The sequence below is a fragment of the Cucumis melo genome, chromosome 8 (assembly GCF_025177605.1).
Source record: "Cucumis melo cultivar AY chromosome 8, USDA_Cmelo_AY_1.0, whole genome shotgun sequence".
NCBI lineage: Eukaryota > Viridiplantae > Streptophyta > Magnoliopsida > Cucurbitales > Cucurbitaceae > Cucumis > Cucumis melo.
In genome coordinates, this window is record NC_066864.1 from 5,597,999 (window position 1) to 5,619,248 (window position 21,250).

Genomic DNA, 21,250 nt, shown 5'->3' on the forward strand with positions numbered 1-21,250 from the left:
CTTCCATGTACTAAGAAGATTGCCTGATATGGTTAGAACAATGTGAAATGATTGTGTATATATATTTAACGATTAAAGCACCCTTGAAAAAGATGAGCATTCAACATAAATGAACGAACCCACATATATTCGACAAAATCTTTAGATCAGTTTCCATAAGGAATGAGATACAAAATTGAAAAGATGTTAATCTAAAACATAAATTCGGGAAGCAATGTCTTGAACCAACCAATTGAAACCCTCCAACAGCCCCTCGCCAGTGTATGCGCTACAACCGACAATTTTCCAGTGACGTGTTTTGTCCATAGCTTCCAAATTCAATACCTGAAGAGTATGAGATGAACAAATAAGTAGGTAGTTAAGCATTAGTTCACCTTATGCATTGGAAAGCATTTATTTAAGAACCCCACATCCGAACCTCAAGTTAATAGTAATAACATACAACAGGGTGACTTAACATGAAGTTTTGATTCTAAAAGTGACAAGAACGGTGATCTTTCAACATGTGAATGAAACCCTTCGCCTTTTCACTATAATTTGTGATAAGGGCCATCAAATTTGTCTTGCAGAATTTGCTCTAAATGTGAAGGATATTTCGCAGAAACAGGGAAAATTTGTGTTTAAGATCATGTCGTTACTTTAAAATTTCTGGGCAAGCTTTGATTTATGCATATGACTTTTCTAAAATAAAATTTCTGGCCAAATGCCATTATACATGAAGGATGGAAAGAACCAGATCGGGACCAACGAGTAATGATTTCAAGTTAGACCCCATTAAAGCGAAAATTGAAACTTAAAGCTTAGAAGAGGAACTTCTTACCTTAGCAATTTCCTCTGGAGAAAGGGCTCCTTTTATATCCTGCTTATTAGCAAGAATAAGCAATGATGCTCCAGAAAGTCTCTGTAATATGAGCAACAAAATTAGTAATTTCTCTTTCTTTACCATGCAAAATTTTATAAAACCTTTGATATCATATGTGCTTACATTTTAGTTATTACTTGCATACTTCTTTCTTTAAGTGAGATACTAATCTCTAGGTAAAAGGAAAGGAAGAGAGACCACAGAAAAATACTGATTAGAAGGAACAAAAACACATTTCTGAACTCGTTAGGACCATATATCAACTTACCAAGCTTGCATGTCATATACTTGGCTGAGGCGAATAAATTCGTTACTAACAACTTTGGACTTTAGAATAACTATAGGCTTTATAAGAATGTGAAATCACCTAATTGACAGTTATATGATAAATTTTGACCCATAATAGATAGTAATATCTCGCAAATACAGAAAAATGCAAACAAAAAGATTGAGCCTACAACATACTTCAGTTAAAGAAAATATACAGATAGTACAACAAAACCAACATACAGAAAAAAAAATACAGAGAAAATCACGTTGTTATTACATAGTAAACCTGTCAATTAAGAAACAGGGACTTCTATTTCTAACCTCTTCTTTCAAAAGATTATCAAGTTCCGATTTGCAATCATCCAATCTTCTAAGATCGGAACTGTCAACCACCCATACTAGTCCATCCGTCTGCTCAAAATAGTTCCTCCAATATGATCTTATAGTCTTTTGGCCCCCAACATCCCATATGTTAAGTGTGTACCTGGCAAAGAAAATTGTTAACTGCATATCAAATGTCTATGGCTTCAAAGTTCAAATATTCGCACTATAAATATTTCCCACAAGCACAACAAAAATATAGAATCAGGAGCAGATGATCAAGTTTTCAGAACTTAGAATCGGTTGAAAATAGCTTAGGCATTGATGGAGAGGAGATTTCTTCTGTGTCATAATAAAAAACTCATAAAAAAATTGCAAAATGGCCCATATTGTTCACGTTCATTGCCATTTATTAGTGGGGGCAAATTAGCAACTAAAGAGTGAACAGGGTGCATACCAAATCCCAAAACTTGAACAAGAAAATTTCAATCCAGAAAAAATAATGAATTGCAAGCATGGTAACAAGAACAAGTAAGGAAGCTCACTTGTGATAGGTGATAGTCTTGATATTAAATCCGAGCGTAGGGCTGATAACGCTGGTATCTTCCCCATTGATCTTTAAAACGATGGTAGTTTTCCCAGAGTTGTCAAGGCCTCTGAATGACAATCAACAATGGATCCAACTGGATAAGAAGCAGAGAAATAAACTGGGGAGGACACAGATAGAGATAGAGGGAGAGAGATTGACATACACCATAAGTATACGCATTTCCTTCTCTTTCCTTTTGATTTTTCGAATGATACTAAGCAACCCCATTATCTACGCCAACTGCAAATCTTCTAAAAATTCACCGAATTCAGTAGCAATTTCCTCGTCTCTCTAATAAACAACACAGGGATTGAAATCGTTTTGAAAATTTTTGGGTGTTATTTCCTTTGCTTTTAAAAGATAACTCCGATTCTCAACCGGATTTCTAAAACCTAAACCCACTAAATAGATATGTGGAAGAAAAAACGTTACAGAGACAATGAGAGACGAACAAACCTTGACGCAGGAGAGTGAGGTGAAGTTGAGGGGTAAGGAGGATCGAGAGAGAAGCCAACCAATTGACGACTACAGCGAGAGAGGGATCCTGAGCCCGAGTCCAGTGAGAAATTGGGCGGAATCTTCTCGTCAGAATTTGGGAATTTGTACTATTTGTAAAAATCTGTAATTTGTTTCTTAATCTTTTTTGGGGAAATTACTCACTCCTTACTCCCCTAGATCCAAAATAATACAATGATAGCATATGTGTTATATTCATGTTGAAAATTTTATAAACTTATTTTGTTAACGATTTTTTTTTTTTTTTTTGCAATCTAATCAAAATATTTAATATATACCAAACTTTGATATCAAACTCATGAATATTATCATGGTCTTAACGTATTTCTGGCCAATTTAATCATATATATTTGTTACAGTAGTTCACAAGACTTAAAAAGGTAAACTTGACATTGTTGCAACGTATGTTAATTATTTATATACAAAAACTATCAAGTCTAAGCATGGTAAGAAAATAGATTAAACATACTCAAATTATCTATCTAGAAGTGACTGCATGAGGATGAGAATTATAACTTTTCCGTTCTTTGGTCATGTTTAAAAAAAAAATGAGCAAACAAGTTGACCAGGGTTAGGTCATCCACTCCATCGATTAGCAATAGAGTGTAGAGACTGATCAAAAATATATTAAATGTTCATCATCTGAGTTTAAGGAATATGCTTTTAAAGTCCATCGTATTCCAAGGCATTGTGCGTTCCGCAACTGAAACTCCTTCAAGGTGATGTTATTATATTAGGCTCATCCTCCCCTAGCTTTATCGAATTCTTAATTCAGGTTTAGCTAAACATTTTGTAGCGATTATGTAGCTCGATTGTGTGTAGGTCATCATCTGAGTTTAAGGAATATACTTTGAAAGTCGATCTTCGATACTTAACTCAAAAAGACACCAATGCCTTCGACAAATTGACTGTGAATGTCACCTTCGTATTCCAAGGCATTGCGTGTTCCGCAACGAGAACTCATTCGATGTGACCTTATTAGGTTCATGCCCGGGCTTTATCGATTCCTTGACAATCGAGTGACATTCTGAAGTCAATCTCTACAAAATGTTTAGCTAAACCTAAATGAAGGAAAACTATGGATTCAAAGATTCCAGTATAGTCGAATGGAGATCATCATCTGAACAAGAAAAGCGGTGATTTGAGCAAGATAAGGCGCCAATTGCCGTTGACAGCAGTACCGCCAAGTCGCTTGGAGGAATCCATGGAATGAAAAGAGGTGTATAGAAACGACGAGGAAAAAAAAAACCCTTATGAAAAATGGAAACGGATGACGAATAAGAAAGCTTAACGCTCGAAAATGAAGCAACCAAGAAACCAGAAACTGACCTCCAAATTCCATTGACGGTGAAGGCGGGATGGAATGAATTTATTGTCTCGCTTGCAAAGTTCGCCGATGAAGAACTCAGCGGACTTTTTACGCTACTAAATTTTGGGCCGCAATTAATGGGTCTTGAGGCCCATTAATGGTTTGATTCGCTTATATCTAAAATTAAAATAGATAAGATAGTATTTGCATATTTGTGTTTAATTTAGCTCTTATACATATACAAATTAATATACAATGATGGGGTATTTTTTAAAATAGCAAAATATTATTAAAACTATTTATAAAATATATTAAAATTTCATCAAAATGGTTTCTTTTTTTCCATGCCTAACAACTCCCCGATATATTGTTGTAAGAACTGTTCATTGCATAAATTAAAGTAAATGAATATTTTTATATTAAACTTTTATTAGATATATTTAAATTAATCAAAAATAGTAATAATTAAATTAATGTAATGCTTGTGTCAATGCAAGTTCTCTAATTTATACAGGGAAAGAACAAGTTTGGATACTAAAGATGATAGACAATATATTTATAACAATAGTAATTATGGGTGTATTTTTACTAATAGTAACTATAGTCGTTCAAGTGAGTGTCTTTTTTATTATTGTAGTCATTGGTCGATTCATCTCAATGATGAGTTCAATGTTGATTCTCGTGTACAATATAATTCCAATCAGGTAAGAAATTTGTTACGAGAATAACAATATCAAATAAATATGCTATGTTAAATTAAGACCTCCTTAACCGTCTTCTCATTATTGTACTTTATATTTGACATTCTTTCTTTATGATCTAAATTTTATCAATAGAATATTTAATTTGACTTTTACTATTATATATAATTCCATTACAAATCATCCTTATAGTTATTGATTTATATACTTCAAAGTTGATTGTTTGAATAAATTTGTTCATGTATCTAAAATATAAATTTGAGTTATGGATATTTACAGCCGTATCAATTTTTTCATCCCATCAGAGTGAGAAATTCTATACCAAATAAAAATATAATTATGGAAGAAATTGTGCAAGATCAAAGGATTCTTCATAAATTTCAACTAATTCAACATGAGATGAGAGAATCATCAAAGAATTCAAACACATTTTAGCGTTGAGTTCTTGAAATTACACAAACACAAAAATTAGCCCAAATTCAAAAATCACTGATTCAAAATTCACATTACAAAGCTACCCCCTGTTTTCCATGTTATCCGGTAAATCAGAACCCTTCTTCACAACTCCCTTCTCTTCCATTAGCCTCCACATATACCAAGCTCCGATCGATCTGTAAGGCTTCCATTTTTCACAAAGTTTCTCCATCTCCGCCGGCTTCGGCAAATCCTTTAGTCCGTACAACCTCTGCACCCCTTTTCTCACTCCCAAATCCCCCACCGGCAGCACATCCGGCCGATGCAGAGTAAATATCATGAACATATGCACCGACCAAACGCCGATTCCCTTCACCGCCGTCAACTCCCCCAATAGAGTCTCGTCGTCCATCTCCAGAATCAATGAATTTGATAAATTCCCCTCTATGAATTTCGTCGCTAGGTCATGGAGGTAACTTGCTTTCCTCCCCGAAACTCCGACTACTCGCAGCTGTTGCGGCGAGAGTCCGAGCACGGTGTCCGGCAGTACCGACGCCTCTCCGCCGCATAGCGAGGCGAAGCGATTGTAGATCGATTCGGCGGCCTTTGTTGCGAGTTGTTGGTAGAGGATGCTCTTCGTTAGTGCTAAGAACGGTGGATTAGACTTGAAATGGGGTGATTCGCAGGAATCTAGTAAACTTATCAGAAGAGGATCCGAACGACGTAAATGATTGATCGCTGTAGAAATTTCATCCAAAGACGACGACGATTTGACGGGATCGGCCAGGTTCGGGAATGTTCGGGTCGGGTTATAACCGTCGGGAGCTGAAAATTGTGGTTTGGCCGGTTCTTGATTGGAGGAAATCTTACGAACTTTTGTGGATCGGAACGGAATCTTGGAGGAGGACGAGGGAGAGAGAGGAACGGTGTCGGTTGGAGACTCCGACTGAAAGAGGAATTTCCGGCGGATTCTTTTGGCCATGGGCGACGGTGATTAGTGAATGATGTGTGGGTAAAAAGCTAGGTTTTGAATCTTTGATTTTGGAAGAGTGAAGTACAGATGTCCGGTTGTGATTGATTAAGATGAGATCGTCTACTCCGTCAGCAACTCAAAGCTTGCTATGCACGATTGGATTTTCAAGTTAATACTATGATTTAATTCAGTCAAACAAAATCTTTTATCACCTTTGACTGGAAATATACGATTTGCTTTCTAATGAGTTAGGTGAATTCTTTTCCTTTAATCTTTATTTTGTTTAGATTTGTCCTTTTTAATATGTATAGAAGATTCATTATTTAGACATCAGTAGTTAGAACTATTAGTAAAAAGACGAAAACTCTGCATAATCGGTGTTGCGGATTAAGGAACCTAGGTTATAATGGTAAAAAGAATGAAAAACATACAGAAACAACAGGCCCAAGATTAGGCTAGAGTGGTCGACATAAGCCCATATCAAGAATAGGCTATCGATATCCTTATCAAGTATTTATAAGGGTTCCAATCCCTATAAATACTTGGTAAGGATATTGAGTTGGTTGGCCCAGCTAATCAGATCACAAATCCTTATTACAAGAGGATCAAAAATGAGGTAAAATCTTCAAATCTATAAGGTGGAGGGGTACGTGATAGAGGTAAAATTATAGGCAGCAATAGTTGAAAGAAAAATTGTTAGGAAGTCGTTACTTTCGTATTTGTATCTCGTTAAAAAAAGCATTAATTTTAAAAACAATTCATTTTAGCAACTATGTCTAATTAAAAATTTTAGGGTAAAAAGTGTATGAATTTTCATGCTATGGTCTATAAATTTTTCTTATCGATTATAATATATATATTAATCAATTCAGTTATCTCAGTAATTTATATGGTTGACAAAATAGCCACTCATTTGTATAATAAACTAAAAAAATTGAACTAAAATTAACTTACACCACAAATATTAAAACTTCAAATAGTCTATATCTGGAAGATAAACTATTATAAAACAAACTATACATTTTAAACTCATGTTATTATAGTTTATATACTATTATAACTCAACGACCATCGAAGTAATTAACGACTATAATCGCAAATTTATTGCTTAAACACGGCATCTATATGTTTCAACTAAGGCTTTAAAACTTGTTTTAAGCATCTATTTTTAATCCATGTTTCTTTTTTTTTTTTTTTTTTTTTTTTTGTTAATTGATGACTTAGCTTGTAAATTTATTAAAGAACTATCATCAAAGAAGTAAGAAATTATAATATGGTCAATATTCTTTTCCTTAAATGGAAGTTTTTATTTCCTTTCCAGTTGGTGTGGGAGTATGCACTCTGTGTACACAAAAACACACTTGTTTTTCTTTTCTTTTCTTCTTTTTTTTCTTTTTTTGTTCAATGATTTTAAATCAATGGTCACAATTGATTCACTTTTAGAATGATGATTGGTTGTGCCACTACCCTTATATATCCATCCTATAATAATTCCTATCAAACTTACGAGATTCTCATGATCATCATCTCATATAGTGAATAGACAACATATTCAATGTGAAAAAAGTGGTTTCATATAGCTTCCTATTCAACTACCTACCAAAGAACATTTGACATCATCATACTTGAAGACAAGAATTTTGGAATGGAGAGAGTTGGAGCCACCTATACCATAAAACCCCACAACTTTTTCTCCCTATCCTATGTTGTAGGGTTAGGCAATTATTTTGCAAGATTATTCAAAGTACAAAAAGAAAAGAAACATACATATTCATTTCTTTTATTTTCTACTTTGAACATTTATCAACTGTTAAAGAAATCAAATATATGTAATATTTGCACAAAAATAGATGATGTTTGGATGCACCCAATCATCAATATATTTCAAATCCAGCAGGGTTCCCACTAGCCAAGCCCAACATAGATAAGATGGGCTTTAGATTACTTGGAAAAAAAATATTAATATTTAAAATATACAATTAAACTAATAGAAATGGACAGACACTCTTAACGAAGAAGAAAACATGCAAGGAAGAAGAGAAGCAAATTGGACCGTACTATTCCATTGGGAATGAAGAAAGACAAAGTAAGAGAGAGAAACGAAAAGAGATGACAAAATATATATATATAAAATTTTTAATATTTCGATTTTCACAAACATTAACGTATAATGGAAAAATAAGTAGCAGCCAAAAAATTCTGAAAGGTTAAAAGAAAAAAAAAAAGAGAGAGAAAATTTAAAAAAAGAAAGAAAGAAAGAAAGAAAGAAAGAAGAATTGATGAAGGTGGATTCTTTAGAGGAGACAGTATTTCCATAAAACCGTCTCACCATCTTTTAAAAATCCTTCAACAACATTATAATGCTTCCTTTCTTTCTCTTTTTCTCTTCTTCTTCTTCTTCTTCTTTTTTTTTTTTTTTCTCCCCAGTATAAAAAGAAAAGTAAATATTAATAACAAATTGAAAAAAAAAAAAAAAAAAACTCTCCCACATCTCTTCCCATTTGCCAAAAAAAAAGACTTTTTTTTTTCTATCCTTTTTTCTCGTGGGATGATAATTTTCAACTTGTGAAATCATAATAAAGCTGAGGTTGCTCTGTATCATTGAGACTCCATGTTAGAAAAGCGACGCTTGGATTGAGTTCATTGGCAATACCATGTGAAAATCTCGGTGTTCTTTGGCTATGAGAATGATGCTGTAGCCATGAACTCGCTTCATTCCTATACATTGAATTCGCTTGTTGCCCTGAACTCGCTGCTTTTCTTTCTTCCTTCTTGTATCTAATCCCACACGCATTGCACAACGACTGCAATTTAAATTTATCATAACCCATCAGCTCAAATTCATCCACATAACAAAATTTGAAAAAAAAATGATAAAAATTTAAATTACCTTAGGGCCGCTAGGTCCGTTACGCCAGAGAGGGGTAGTGGTAGTGTCACAATTAGCACAGTGACGAGCGAACATTTGATCACCATTATTGGCATTAGATTTATCACTGCCACTATTAGCGCTGCTGCGGCGGGTGGTTTTGGAGGAATGAGGGTGTTTGGTACGAGGTAAATCCCAAGTAAAATTAGAAGCAGAGTGTTGTTCTTCACGGCGCTTCTCGTCGTACTCGGTCATACGAGTAGAGGGCGTTCCGAGAGAGAGTGTACAATCAACCGGAGAAGAAGATTCGAAAGAGTAATGTTCGGTTTCGTAGTAATTATTGTAGGTGGGCAAAGAGAAGTAAGTGCCCTGTTGCCCGTAATATCCATTACAAGAACACTCTCCTGCAGAGTAACATTGGTAGCTACCACAACGTTGCATCATTTTTTGTGGTGAAACACAAAACAAAGGGTCTGGTTTTTGTTTTGTTTTGTTTTGTTTTGTTTTGTGTGTGTGTTTTCGAATTTGGATTTGGTTAGAAAAAACAGAGGAGTGGGAGTAGAAAATAATGAAGAAATGGGAGAAAGTGGGAGGGAATTTATAAGGAAAGGAAGGGGAAAGACAGGTCAGCAAGGAAAGAAAAAAAACAGAGAGAGAGAAGAGTCCACGTTGTCGGAATGAAGAATATACGGAGTACTTTGTTTTAATTCAAAGACAAGGTGGGGCCGACATTCATGTTCGGGAGAGAGAAAAAGAAATGATAATGAAAACGATGTCTGAATTGTCTGGTCTTGTCAGTTTGATTCAGTCAATGTGGTTGTAGGGTTGGAATAAAGCCTTTTGTGTGTGAGTGATTCTTTTGATTATTGCCCAAAAACCAAACTCTACTCTGTTTTTAATGTTTTTTTTTTCTCTCTTCTTATATTCACTATATATTGTGTTTATATATAAGTAGTCGAAATTCAAAAACCATATTAGTAATGTCTAAATCAATGGACATAATCTCGTGTGACATTTTGAATGATTTTATATTGGGAAATGTGATTGTTATTTTTGTGTTAATCAAGTAATATTAAAAAATGGTGGGAATTAAGCAATTGGTAGGTCAAAAGTGAAAGGGATGTGGGGAGAGGAACAGTCTTCAATAGATCTTGTTTGTTCTCCGATCACGAGGCTGCAAATATAATGTGAGAGTCAAACTAAAATACTAATATTGTTTCTTGATGTTTTTCTTTTTACAATTTATTCATCAACTAAGTATTGGTTCTATCTCAAAATCAATTAATAAAAAAATATGAATGTGATTTTTTCATTCATCGGATCTTAATTTCATTTTTGTTGAACCAAATAATCTATTTAAACTTTATAGATTCTAAGATCATATTTGATAATATAAGATTAAACGATCAATTGATAGTAAGAGGAGACGTTCGTCCATTTTATAGAAAAGGATGAGTCACATTAGTTTTTTAATGTAAAAATGTTGATAAGCATCCCCTTCTACAAGAAGAAACGTTGGAAAAGAAAGAAGGAAAATGAAATAGAAGAGGAAGGCTTTTATCACGTGCTTTTTCTTGATAGAGGGGATTCTTAACGTTTGGAATAGAACAAGAGATGGGAATAGAAAAAGAGGGAAGGAGAGATGCGATACTTGGGGAGATACTGAGGCAATGATCAAATCAAAGCAAAGGACTGTGTTTTTAGTGTGTCGTAATATTTAGGTTTTTGTGGGTGTGTGCAAAAAATAGATTCTGAGTCAAAGATACAAACTCGAAAAAAGAAAAAGTGTTGGAAACATATATAATTACAACTGAAAGTAAAACGGGAAAATTTTATTTAAAAAAAAAAAAAAAAAACACAGAGGGTAGCTTAAAAAACTGTGAAGGAAGGAAGGAGAAGAAAAAGAAAGAGAAAAAAAAACCACCCAATCCAATACATAAAATGATGAATCATGATAGCCAACCCCGACCAAACTCCTCTTCTGAAAACACGGACCCCACAACACATTTGAAAGAAAAATGGAAAAAACAAAATGGAAAGATATATACATAATCAGATCGTCTAGAGATTGATGATGTGCTCTATTCTGTTCTGTACCAAAAAAGAGAGATTCTCTCTCTCCCTCTATATATTTATATATATTCTATTCTGTTTGCTTTTTTTATTTTTTAATTTTTTAATAATAATAAGAGTAAGAGTAGGAGAGACCAAAGAAATTATGATTAAACGCCACATAGCATAAAAAGTGCCACATTATCTGATGCTTACGTGGCCGAGTTCTTCCATATATGATACTTTTTTGTACTCTTCGTTCTAATTTATATTATTACTTTGTCGGTACCACACAAATGTGGACGTATCCAACATTTCCTCTCCTCACACTTGTGTATGTGCATAATATGACTAATGAGTTATATATATTCTTTTACAAAAAAATATACCTGTTTATATGATTTTTTTTCAAAGTATATTTAAAAATATTTTTTCAAGTATTTAATTATAAAAAAACATGTTTTAACAACGAAATTAAAATATTTGATAATATTTTTAAAAAATTACAAATATATAACAAAATATGTCAAATCCTATCAATGACAGGGAGTCTGTCATTAATAGACTATGTAGAAAATATTAGTCATAAATCATAAGAGTATATCAGCAATAGAAAGTCTATCACTGACATAACTATATATATTTGCAATTTTTTTAAAATATTGCTATATACTTAATAATTATTCATAAAACTACTACCTATTATAATTATCCTTATTAAATCATCCATCGATCAAAAAACTAAACCTAGTGAGTAAAATAAATTTAATAAAATACAAACACTATCTCTCACCTGTAAGCTTGCAATATGATGAGGACCTAAGGATAAATGAATATTAACTAACGAAGAAATAGGACTTGAATACGATGAACTATGAAAATTCAACAAGTGAAAATGAATATTAATTTGGGAGTAAATAACAGTCAAGTGGTTTGAACACATGACATTCATGCACCAATTTGCTTGGGTGTCATCTTTAAATTGCAAATTGCTTAAAAGTTTAAACTTGTGGATTAAGGAAACTTTAATATTATATAATTAAATTAGTGAAAATCAATATTAAATTGGAGAGAGAAAACCAATGTATAATTTTGAACGTAAAAGCTTTATGAATCACTTACTGTGATGCAGATTTAAAACAATCCACCGACCAAAGAGGTTAAGTTAATGATAAAGTCAATTATATTCTAACAAATTAATTAAAAAATCAATCATACATATTGTCGTACATCTGTAGATTTATTGAGAATACTGACTTTACAAAGTTGACTATTAGAGATGGGTTTAGAGAATTTTCAAAAAAGACTAACAAAAACAAAATCCAAATCAATTCACTTGTAATATTTACAATAGGCGAAATGCAATATGGATAGTGTGAATTTTGATACACTTACCATTTAAGAACACAATTTGATATTTTCTCTATTTATTTAATGTTTTTGTACCAATAATAAATTGAAGGTTAAATTATATAAGTCTTGTCATTAAACAGTAAAATTTACGTCTAAGAGTTATCCATAAATTTCTTTTAATAATAGTAATGATTTGTTAGATATAAGTTTTAATTATATACCTACTAGAACTCACAAGACTTTTAGTTTTACAATTTGTTAAATTGAATAAATCATTATTTAGAAGAAAAAAAACTAAAATCCAAATGTTAAATTAATAATTTTAAAAGCTCATATACAACCCAAGTTAACAACCTCAACTTCTATGGACTAAATTTATAATTTAGTATAAACTAAAGAAGGTAGTAAATGTTGACATACGACTATTACCGTATATTTGTCAATTTAAAGTATATATTTTTAATATGTATACCATGATTCAAATGATCAGAACATGTGGAAACTTTAAAAATATAAGTGTAATTGCCATTAGAAGAAGTTCTCTTTTTGATAGCTTCATTCAATATAATTTTCAATTTTAAATGATTTTTACACAAATTTTAGAAGATAATTATATTCAACAATATTTTTTAAAAAATTATTAAATGTATCAATATTTTCAAATAGCAGTAAATATAGTAAAATTAGCAATATAATCCCTATAACTGATAAACTCAAAAAGATAGATTTAAGTTTAGTTACATTTCTAAATGAGTTTAAATTGTATTCTACTCGTCCATGCTTACGTTTGTTGGTTTTATAAGGTTGAATTTCTTAACTATCTCAAGCAGTAGTATATATCTGTTTTCTTTCTTCAGTACAATATTTTTGCATCTCAAATAATATTCTTTTCACAATAATATCCCGTTGGATAGTGTATGAATATTTCCCCCAAAATTTGAGAGAGAGAAATAAAAAGGAAATGGATAATGAAGTATTTATGGGCACCCAATTGATTATTAGAGCTACTTTTTTTATTATTATTATTTTTAAATATTTTGGAGGGGACATGAGAGATTGATGTTGATGGTTCCCACTAACAACATTTATGTGGTGGTAATATTTTATTATATATACTAAATCCATAAAAACTATACAAAATTTATTGAAATACCAACTCAAAGGACCGAATTATTATTATTGCACATGCCCAAGAAAGAATTAAAAAAGAGTTCTTGAAGTTGAAGAGTAATATTTCCAACGCAGTAAAGGGGGACAATATATACACACATAGATAATATTAATCAATGAATTGGGGCACGTGGAGTGTATTGCATGCATGCAAAAAACGACACTAAAATTAATCACAAGATCCATGTAGTAGAGGAATCAATGATGGTGAAAATCTAAATGGGGAATACAAAACTAACATCAATATCTACTAAATTATAATTCCACAAAATCATTTTGTTCCTTTTAAATTTAAAGTTGTATTTGTTAATTTCAAGTATCGAAACCAAATAATTATATCAATAACTATTTTAAATTTTAATCCATAAATTTTACATATAAAACATACAATAAACTTACCTTCTTCCAAAATTTCTTTAAAAATAGAAGATTTAATCCCCTGTTCCTACAATTATTTTATTAAAAATTTTCGTATAATATAAAAACATTGAGATTACCAAATAAATGCTTTTTTAATACACTAATATATGTATATATATATATACACACATAGTTCTCATCTTCTACTCCTCTTTAAAAGGATTTTTTTTTGTTTAATAATTTAAATGAAATAGTCATGAATAACTAAATATGAATCTAAATAGATTTTACTTACCATAATTGAAGATTTTATTTTACAACTACTAAACTCAAGCAGTGTATATAAACATTAAAAAAAAAACAGTTTAAGTTAATTTTTTTAGGAGAGGGAGTTGGAAAGAAAAATGTTTAGATTTTTTATCATACCAATAAATAATTATAAAGTAATATTTAAAATAATTTAGGCTGTTTGGTTGGAAAAGAAAAAAGAAACAAATTATATGTTATTTACAATATTAATGAGGATATTATGTTGATGATTATTAAAATTTGGTTGATATATTTGATCATAATAATGAAGAAGAAAAACAGTAAATGAAGTTATTGATTAAATGGACGTAAAATCGTAAAAAAAAAAAAAAAAAAAAAAAAAAAAAAAAAAAAAAAAAGAAAGGATGAAAACGAAGGTAGAGATGTGGACAAAAATTGAAAAATATTAAAAAAAAAGGGGAAGACGATATTCTATGTTCCTCAAAAGCAACAAAAAATACAACTGGGAATGTCTGTAGGAAGCTTTGTTAGTTGGGCCTGGTGGTGGCTTCGGAGCGATTCTGCCGTACGTTGACTGGATCTTCTTTTTCCCCACTTATCTTAAAGTAATAACAACCAAACCCACACTCATCCATTACTATTACTATTAATTTCTTCAAATATCATTTTAATTCTTCAAAAGACTAAGTTCAATTTTTTTATTTTATTAACATTATTAAATTTATTATTATTATCTAATCAATTTTAATCAAAATTAAATTCGGCATTTATTAAAAGTACAATGTAGACATCACTTTGTTTGTCAATATGTAGAGTTTGATATTTTTATTTATCAAGTTTTCTAGTCCAAAAAGAAAAAGCAAAAACCATAAGGAGAAAAAAAAAAAAAAAGAAAGAAATAATAATTAATAATAATAGGGAAAGAGAAGAGAATGAGTTTGAAAAGGGTGTTTGTAGGTATAACCCCGAACAAGCCGCCTGCCAAAGTTATATCTAAACTTTGTCGTCACCCTCATTTTCCATTCCCTTCTCCCAAGGGGCCTCTCTCTCTCTCTCTCTCTCTCATACAAATTAGAAACGCAATCTCTTCTCACATATTGCCTCTTTAGGTAGTTTTAGATTTGGACATTCCTATGCTTTCATATTTCTCCAAGTCCTATCTACTTCTTCCATCAACAAATTATGATCAATAATTATTATATTTAATTGGAAACAAATACTTTTAAATTTTCGTTATTGACCTATTTATAAAAAGTGGTTGGAATTGTTAACTATCTACTATTTGTTTTGGGCTTAATTTGATGTAGACTTCACAACTAAAATATGTCAATTTTCATATTTTATTAACTTCTTATACTGACTAAATAATTTTCAAAATTTAATATCTTCCCTCGTTGTCTAAACTGTGCTCCTAAATTTTTTTTAATATATAACTTAATATCTACTAGAACTAAGGTTTTTTTTTTTCTTCTTAATATTTTAGTTTCCTCTTTCTTAAAATGACGGGGGAGACTGCTTTTTTTTAGGGATTTATTGTCATTATGTTGAACATTGTACTTGGTTGAATTTAAACATTTTGTTATCTTGTTTAAGTTGGACTTTAACCAAAAAAAAAAAAGTACTATAGTAATAAATAATCATCATTATTGTAGTTTGATTTAAGATTTTTAAAACATGATAACATGGAATATTTTTTTTAACTAATTGTTTAGCACTTATTATTAGTTAATTATTAACAGTCTTGAAGTATAAAGACATAAAATTTAGATATATAGTTGATTAAGTTGAGCATTCAAATTTTATGTTTTTTTTTTCCACATAAGGATTAATTCGATAAGCACATTTGTGGAAGAATGACATAAACATAAAGTTGTTTTGTGGTACTCTTTTCACTTACATGGTATGTAAATTATAAACAAAGCAATTAGTTACTATAATTTATGTGTGTGTATCTACTCGGTGGTAACGTTGACCAAACTACGGGTGTGAAATTTCGAAAGAAAAATGTTATCGTTATAGGAGAAATATGCTCTTTTTTTTGGTGATGTGATGATTTGATTAAGGCATGATTTATAGTCTTTTAGGGATGGGGGTGTTTTATAGGATAGGGAGCAATCATATAAATGGTTTTGAGTTGCTTAATATTCAAGTAATGTGTTCTCCAAGATTTTGAAGGGTAAAAGAAAAATGCTAAGATCTATGGGCTTTTTTTTGACTATGACTTGAATCCAAAGAGTACCTTATGCTAAGATCCTCACATCTTTTCTCTTATCTTTCTTTAGTTTTCTCAAGGAACCCTTAAACACATTGATTTGATCAGTACATTAACAAATAGTTTTTTTCTACACATTTGTGTCCTTTTTCTCTTCTCATGGTTTTGTCTTGTCTTACATTTCAATTGGAGTTAGATTGAGGTATTTTCCAACATTTTCAATTAGTTAAAGTTTAGGACCTAAGATACTTTTTGAAAATTTTGATACCACATAGACTAGCCACAAATCTAAAGTTTGTGGATGAAAATTGTAATTTAATCAAGCATTAAAAAGTGGGAAAGATACTCTTTTTTGTTCCTATGTTTAGGATCTAGTTTTCGCTTGATTTGTATGTTTCAAAATGTTGACAAATTTAGTCCTTAAATTTAGAGTTAGTTTCAATTTAATCTTTAAGTATCAAAATGTTACAATTAATCTAATTCTCTACCTCTCTCTTTCTTTGTTTGGCGTTTATCGTTATATTCTTTAGCACAATAAAAATAGTATTTGAACTTTAATTTTGACTTTTCTACGAAAAATATTATGTCTTATGCAAGTTGAATTACGTTTTAACTGTTGGCTTCTTCGTGGTTAGAAATCTATCAATAACCTAATTTTCACAATATGAATCCACGGACGATGTACCATTCTATCAATAACTTACTTTCATTAATGTTCTAAAATAAAATTTATTATCTTCATTAGGATTTTTTATAATTTTAGGACAATTATAACCTTATCATAATTATTTATTATATACTATTTTAAAATTATATACAAAATATTTCCTTCTTTACCTTATATTGAATTTATTAGGTAATTTATTACTTTTTATGTTAATAATTAATATAAAATTTTAATTATATTCAAAATTAATGTTATCATTGATTTTTAATATGAAAATACTTTATTAATTAGATATAATCGTATAATAAATCATCAATATTATTTTCATTTTATGTAAAACATCGTCAATTTTCATTTGACACCAGCAACAAATTGTTCATCAATTTCGGTAGTTTCTTCAATCAATTCCAGAACCTTCAAGCAAGCTCGATTTCGGTTGAAACGTCCTTCATCATTTCCGTTTTAATTTTGTAAAATTTCATAATCAACTCAAATTTCACATATCTTTCAGCTCAGGTAATCGTTTTATTTTTCTCCACTCAATTTTCCCGATTCCTTCAAGCTATTCCAGTTAGTTTTCGTCCTTCAAACAATTTTGATTTCGGTTAGTTCTCCCCTCAATTTTGATGATAGTTTTGAATGTTTTTGTCTTATTTTCTGCCAAAAACAAAATAATTAAAGAATAATTTTGATTATAATATTATTCAATAGAATTAATCACATACTATGATATCTAATAAATGTAAATCTTAATCTTGGTTTACTTTTCTTATTTCATTTTTCTATTTTTAATATATTATTAATAATAATGATGGGTAAATTGGTTATTTGGACCCAATATTTGTGTAAAATATAAACCCATTTAAAACATTTGTGAAAATTTTAGAAAGTTTGGAACAATAATGTAATATGACATACCATTTTAGGTCTTAATAGTTAAAACTCCTTTAAATATATTATTTATCTTTTATATTGGTAGATTCCAAACAATAGCTTTTCTTTAACCATATTGATATATAGGCTTACAACAAAATGCAAAAGGGATTTTAAATCTATTAAAATCACATTAATGCAGATTTTAAAACTTCAAGTATATTTGAAACAATTATTTACAATTTACATTCATATAATGATATTAAGAGTAATTTTCAAAAAAGAAATTAAACTTTAAGGTATTTTTTAAATCAATCACCGACAGTTTCCATCTAAAATTACTGGAAATGATAACTTTTAAATTGTTTTTGAAACTTGAAGCATATTTTTTAAAATTTTGGAAGTTCAAATGTCTCTTTTATTTCTTTGACCCCCAAAAGCATTTTTGTTCTCCTTTGTGTGTGTGTGTATTTATTACCCATTTTGTTCGTTATATTTGGTAGACACCCATGAGGGTGAACAAGAGTCCCGAACATATCAGCCCACTGTAAAGTTTTAAGGACAGCGGCCCAACATAGTCCTGGGTAAAGTGGAGGTGGCCCAATTAGGAAATCTGCGAGAAATGAGCCCAGTGGGGAAATATTAAAAAAGAAAAGATGGGCCCCGAAACAGGGCATTAAAGTGTCGGCTGGGATTCCATCGAAGGTTATTTGAACACGTGTGTAATTAGTGGTGCGCGCATAACGAACCAATTTTGTCGGGCAGAGAGAGCAAGTGGAAGGAGAGAGAGGGGGTGCCTGACAACTGACATGTAAGTACGAAACCGACAATTAAAATGCCAAACATTTAACCGTAAATAAACTAATAACGCAATGCAAAACCAATACCTCAAACTACTTAAAAAAAAAATTGATCTTTGAACCAAAATTAATTATACTTGATTTTGTCAATGTTTAACGTACCTTACTGTTTTTTAATTAATGGATGCTCGATATTATAGGTGCAATACTAATTTTGCTTTACTAGTGGTTACTTCTATAGATTTAGTTAATTGATATGTTTTAAAAGAGTTTCTATGTTAATGTATATGTTCAATTTCATCGTGTTTTTTTCTTAAATTGTTTAAAATTTATATTCACATAAGTATACACCTAAATATGACATTTTTCAGAATTGTGTATGAGATCGATATATGCACTCAAATTAAAATTGAAATGACAATGTGTGTTAAATTAAATATGAAAAATAGGAGTATTACTGGTTATCGAGGATAGACAACTATCATCACTATAAGTAGAATTTAATTATATTTATAAATATTTTAGTTATATATTTGAAAATAAATTTCACAAGACGACAAAGATGACGAAAGATTCAGATTCGAGAGGTTTGGATTGGTTGGTTGACTAAAGAGGTTAGTGTTTGTGGAGGTTCCACTGTCTTCATACATATAACAAATTCCTTTTCCATTTTTCATCCCAATCATCATTTCAACTATGCTTTCACTGTATTTCTTGGCCTAACGACAGAATATAATAATTTCAAAATTAGTATAGTTTCCCAACTTTGAACAATTAATTATCATCAAATAGTTTTTCTTTTTAATTTTTTTTAAAAATGTTTTAATAAGGCATTCGATTCGTCACTTTTAAGTATTGATCACTGCGTAGTTGATCTCCAAACGAATTTGTAAACTTTGGATTTTTTTATTTAATAAATTATTAACTTCCAAGTTAATTGGTTGTTACATTTACTAAGTATTTTTTTCCTAGTTCTTCAATTTATTAGATATAAATTAAAAGTTTACGTTTGAATACCAAAATAATATATTAAATATAAAATTGAGAATTGAAATTCTTATTTGAATTTAACAAATTGAGGGTCCTATTAGGTACTCTTTAAAGTGAATAGTTTAATCGATAGAAATATCATTGATTTTTAGTCTGAATTTACAATTTAATCTTCGTTAATAAATATAGTTATAATTTTTGTCGGCATATTTGTATTTCCCAATATTTTTATCCCATTGACCTTTAATTTATTTTTAAAAAATAAATTTAAATTAAAAATTCGTCCAAACACTAACAATACTATTAAGTTATCATTTTTTTAACAACTAAGGGGTGACGGAATCTCTAACCTCTAGAGACGAAAATCGTGTCAATACTATTAAGTCAAGCTTGTTTTTGCAATTTTAGGTAATTATGAAAATTGGAGATACAGCATGAGTTTTAAAAGTACCTCGACTTAGGAAATAGAGCATAGTATAAATTTAAACTTCCTATTTCATATATCCTTTCAATAATTCTCTACTTCTAACTATGGATTCTTAGCTTTTTTTTTTTTTTTTTGTTTTTCGTACTGAATATTTTTTAATTTAGGATTGGTGTAACGTGAAATCAAGTCATTTGAATTTTAAAGTTATTTGATAAATGGGTGTAGAATGATTGAGATAGTGATGGGATGGTCCATCCGTCCGGTAGGAGGAGCCCAATAATGGAATTGTAGATTTGATTTAGTTGTCTCAATTTTTGAACCAAAAGCCCATCAAAAGACCGTACCGATTGGGCCCTATTATCTGTCCTCCACTTCCTTTTCTCTCATTCTTTCCCTTTTCTATTCTCACTCAATTTTTAAAATAATCAATAACAAACAATAATAAAAAGGAATAATAACAATTAAACTCTTTTTCAAATAACAATAATTAGATATAACCTAGACTATAAAAATGTGTTTGACCAAAGAAAAAAAAATTATGAACTCTACTTATTGTTTTGTCCAAGATCTTGTTAATAAAAAAATATCTTACCAACTCCTTAGTGATCTTTACAATAACTCCCTATTCCCTTACCCCAAACATCTTCTACTTATCTTATTCAATCTTGGCGTGGATTTACTATGTAGCAAAAACAACAATTTGATTGAAGAAACATTAAACCTTTTTTCTGCAATATGACAATATGCATAAAGAGGTGTATAATAAAACTTTGATTTTGAAATAAACGAAGGGGATGGGGATTGTTAGAATAGATTGGATGGGTAGATGATGTGAAGTGGTGTTGGGAAATGGAGTGGGAATTTGCCACGTAATCAGTTGAATATTTTGTTTTGTTTTGTTTTTATTGGGAATTGTTCAATGGGACGCGTGTTACTTATGGATAACATAAAATATTTTGAAGTATGAAAAGAGAAATTAAAAATATATGATTAGATTAGGAATTAAGAATTAAGAATTAAGAAAGTGGTTTTATGATCACTTATTGGCCACTCTTTGTTTCGGTGTTTTTTTTTTTGCTTTTGACTTATATCTAAGCACAATAGAAAAATATAATATTTAAGTTTTGTGCATAGGACAAAAACGCAGCCTACTGCCGCCGTTTCATCAAATTTGACTGCGCCCACTTTTTTACCATTCTAACATTACAAACAATTAAACGTTTCACAATCTTCACAACTCACTTGTAGATGG

The 21,250-nt window shown here is 30.5% G+C and overlaps 3 protein-coding genes across 6 annotated transcripts; all 3 read right to left on the reverse strand.

Moving 5' to 3' along the window:
* Positions 1 to 106: 106 nt before the first annotated feature.
* Positions 107 to 2,743, reverse strand: LOC103485048 (ADP-ribosylation factor-like protein 2). 4 transcript variants are annotated; one of them, XM_008442491.3, is made up of 6 exons: positions 2,499 to 2,743; positions 2,206 to 2,282; positions 1,999 to 2,109; positions 1,454 to 1,616; positions 821 to 901; positions 107 to 324 (listed from the first exon to the last, which is right to left on the reverse strand). In XM_008442491.3, exons 2-6 carry the CDS (start codon positions 2,268 to 2,270, stop codon positions 187 to 189), a joined length of 558 nt encoding a protein of 185 aa, XP_008440713.1. In that variant the 5' UTR covers positions 2,271 to 2,282; positions 2,499 to 2,743; the 3' UTR covers positions 107 to 186. The 4 variants fall into 4 exon arrangements, with proteins under 4 accessions (XP_008440713.1, XP_008440712.1, XP_016899358.1 ...); XM_008442490.3 differs by having other exon boundaries at positions 2,206 to 2,290; positions 2,499 to 2,742; XM_017043869.2 differs by having other exon boundaries at positions 2,206 to 2,293; positions 2,499 to 2,742.
* Positions 2,744 to 4,917: 2,174 nt separating this feature from the next.
* Positions 4,918 to 6,219, reverse strand: LOC103485049 (alkylbase DNA glycosidase-like protein mag2). Its single transcript, XM_008442492.3, has one exon. It carries the CDS (start codon positions 5,962 to 5,964, stop codon positions 5,083 to 5,085), a length of 882 nt encoding a protein of 293 aa, XP_008440714.2. The 5' UTR covers positions 5,965 to 6,219; the 3' UTR covers positions 4,918 to 5,082.
* Positions 6,220 to 8,050: 1,831 nt separating this feature from the next.
* On the reverse strand, positions 8,051 to 9,388 carry LOC103485050 (GATA transcription factor 18). The gene is made up of 2 exons (XM_008442493.3): positions 8,846 to 9,388; positions 8,051 to 8,759 (listed from the first exon to the last, which is right to left on the reverse strand). The coding sequence occupies exons 1-2, from the start codon at positions 9,266 to 9,268 to the stop codon at positions 8,514 to 8,516; spliced, it is 669 nt and encodes a 222-aa protein (XP_008440715.1). The 5' UTR covers positions 9,269 to 9,388; the 3' UTR covers positions 8,051 to 8,513.
* Positions 9,389 to 21,250: the final 11,862 nt, after the last annotated feature.

What these genes read in the sequence shown, in the direction of transcription:
- LOC103485048 (XM_008442491.3), bottom strand. Translation starts at nt 2,270, where the DNA reads ATGGGGTTGCTTAGTATCATTCGAAAAATCAAAAGGAAAGAGAAGGAA. An exon ending in GAAATGCGTATACTTATGGT is followed by an intron (nt 2,110 to 2,205) that starts GTATGTCAATCT and finishes ATTGTCATTCAG; the next exon opens with AGGCCTTGACAACTCTGGGA. An exon ending in AAGACTATCACCTATCACAA is followed by an intron (nt 1,617 to 1,998) that starts GTGAGCTTCCTT and finishes TTTCTTTGCCAG; the next exon opens with GTACACACTTAACATATGGG.
- LOC103485049 (XM_008442492.3), bottom strand. Translation starts at nt 5,964, where the DNA reads ATGGCCAAAAGAATCCGCCGGAAATTCCTCTTTCAGTCGGAGTCTCCA.
- LOC103485050 (XM_008442493.3), bottom strand. Translation starts at nt 9,268, where the DNA reads ATGATGCAACGTTGTGGTAGCTACCAATGTTACTCTGCAGGAGAGTGT. An exon ending in ACGGACCTAGCGGCCCTAAG is followed by an intron (nt 8,760 to 8,845) that starts GTAATTTAAATT and finishes TTTAAATTGCAG; the next exon opens with TCGTTGTGCAATGCGTGTGG.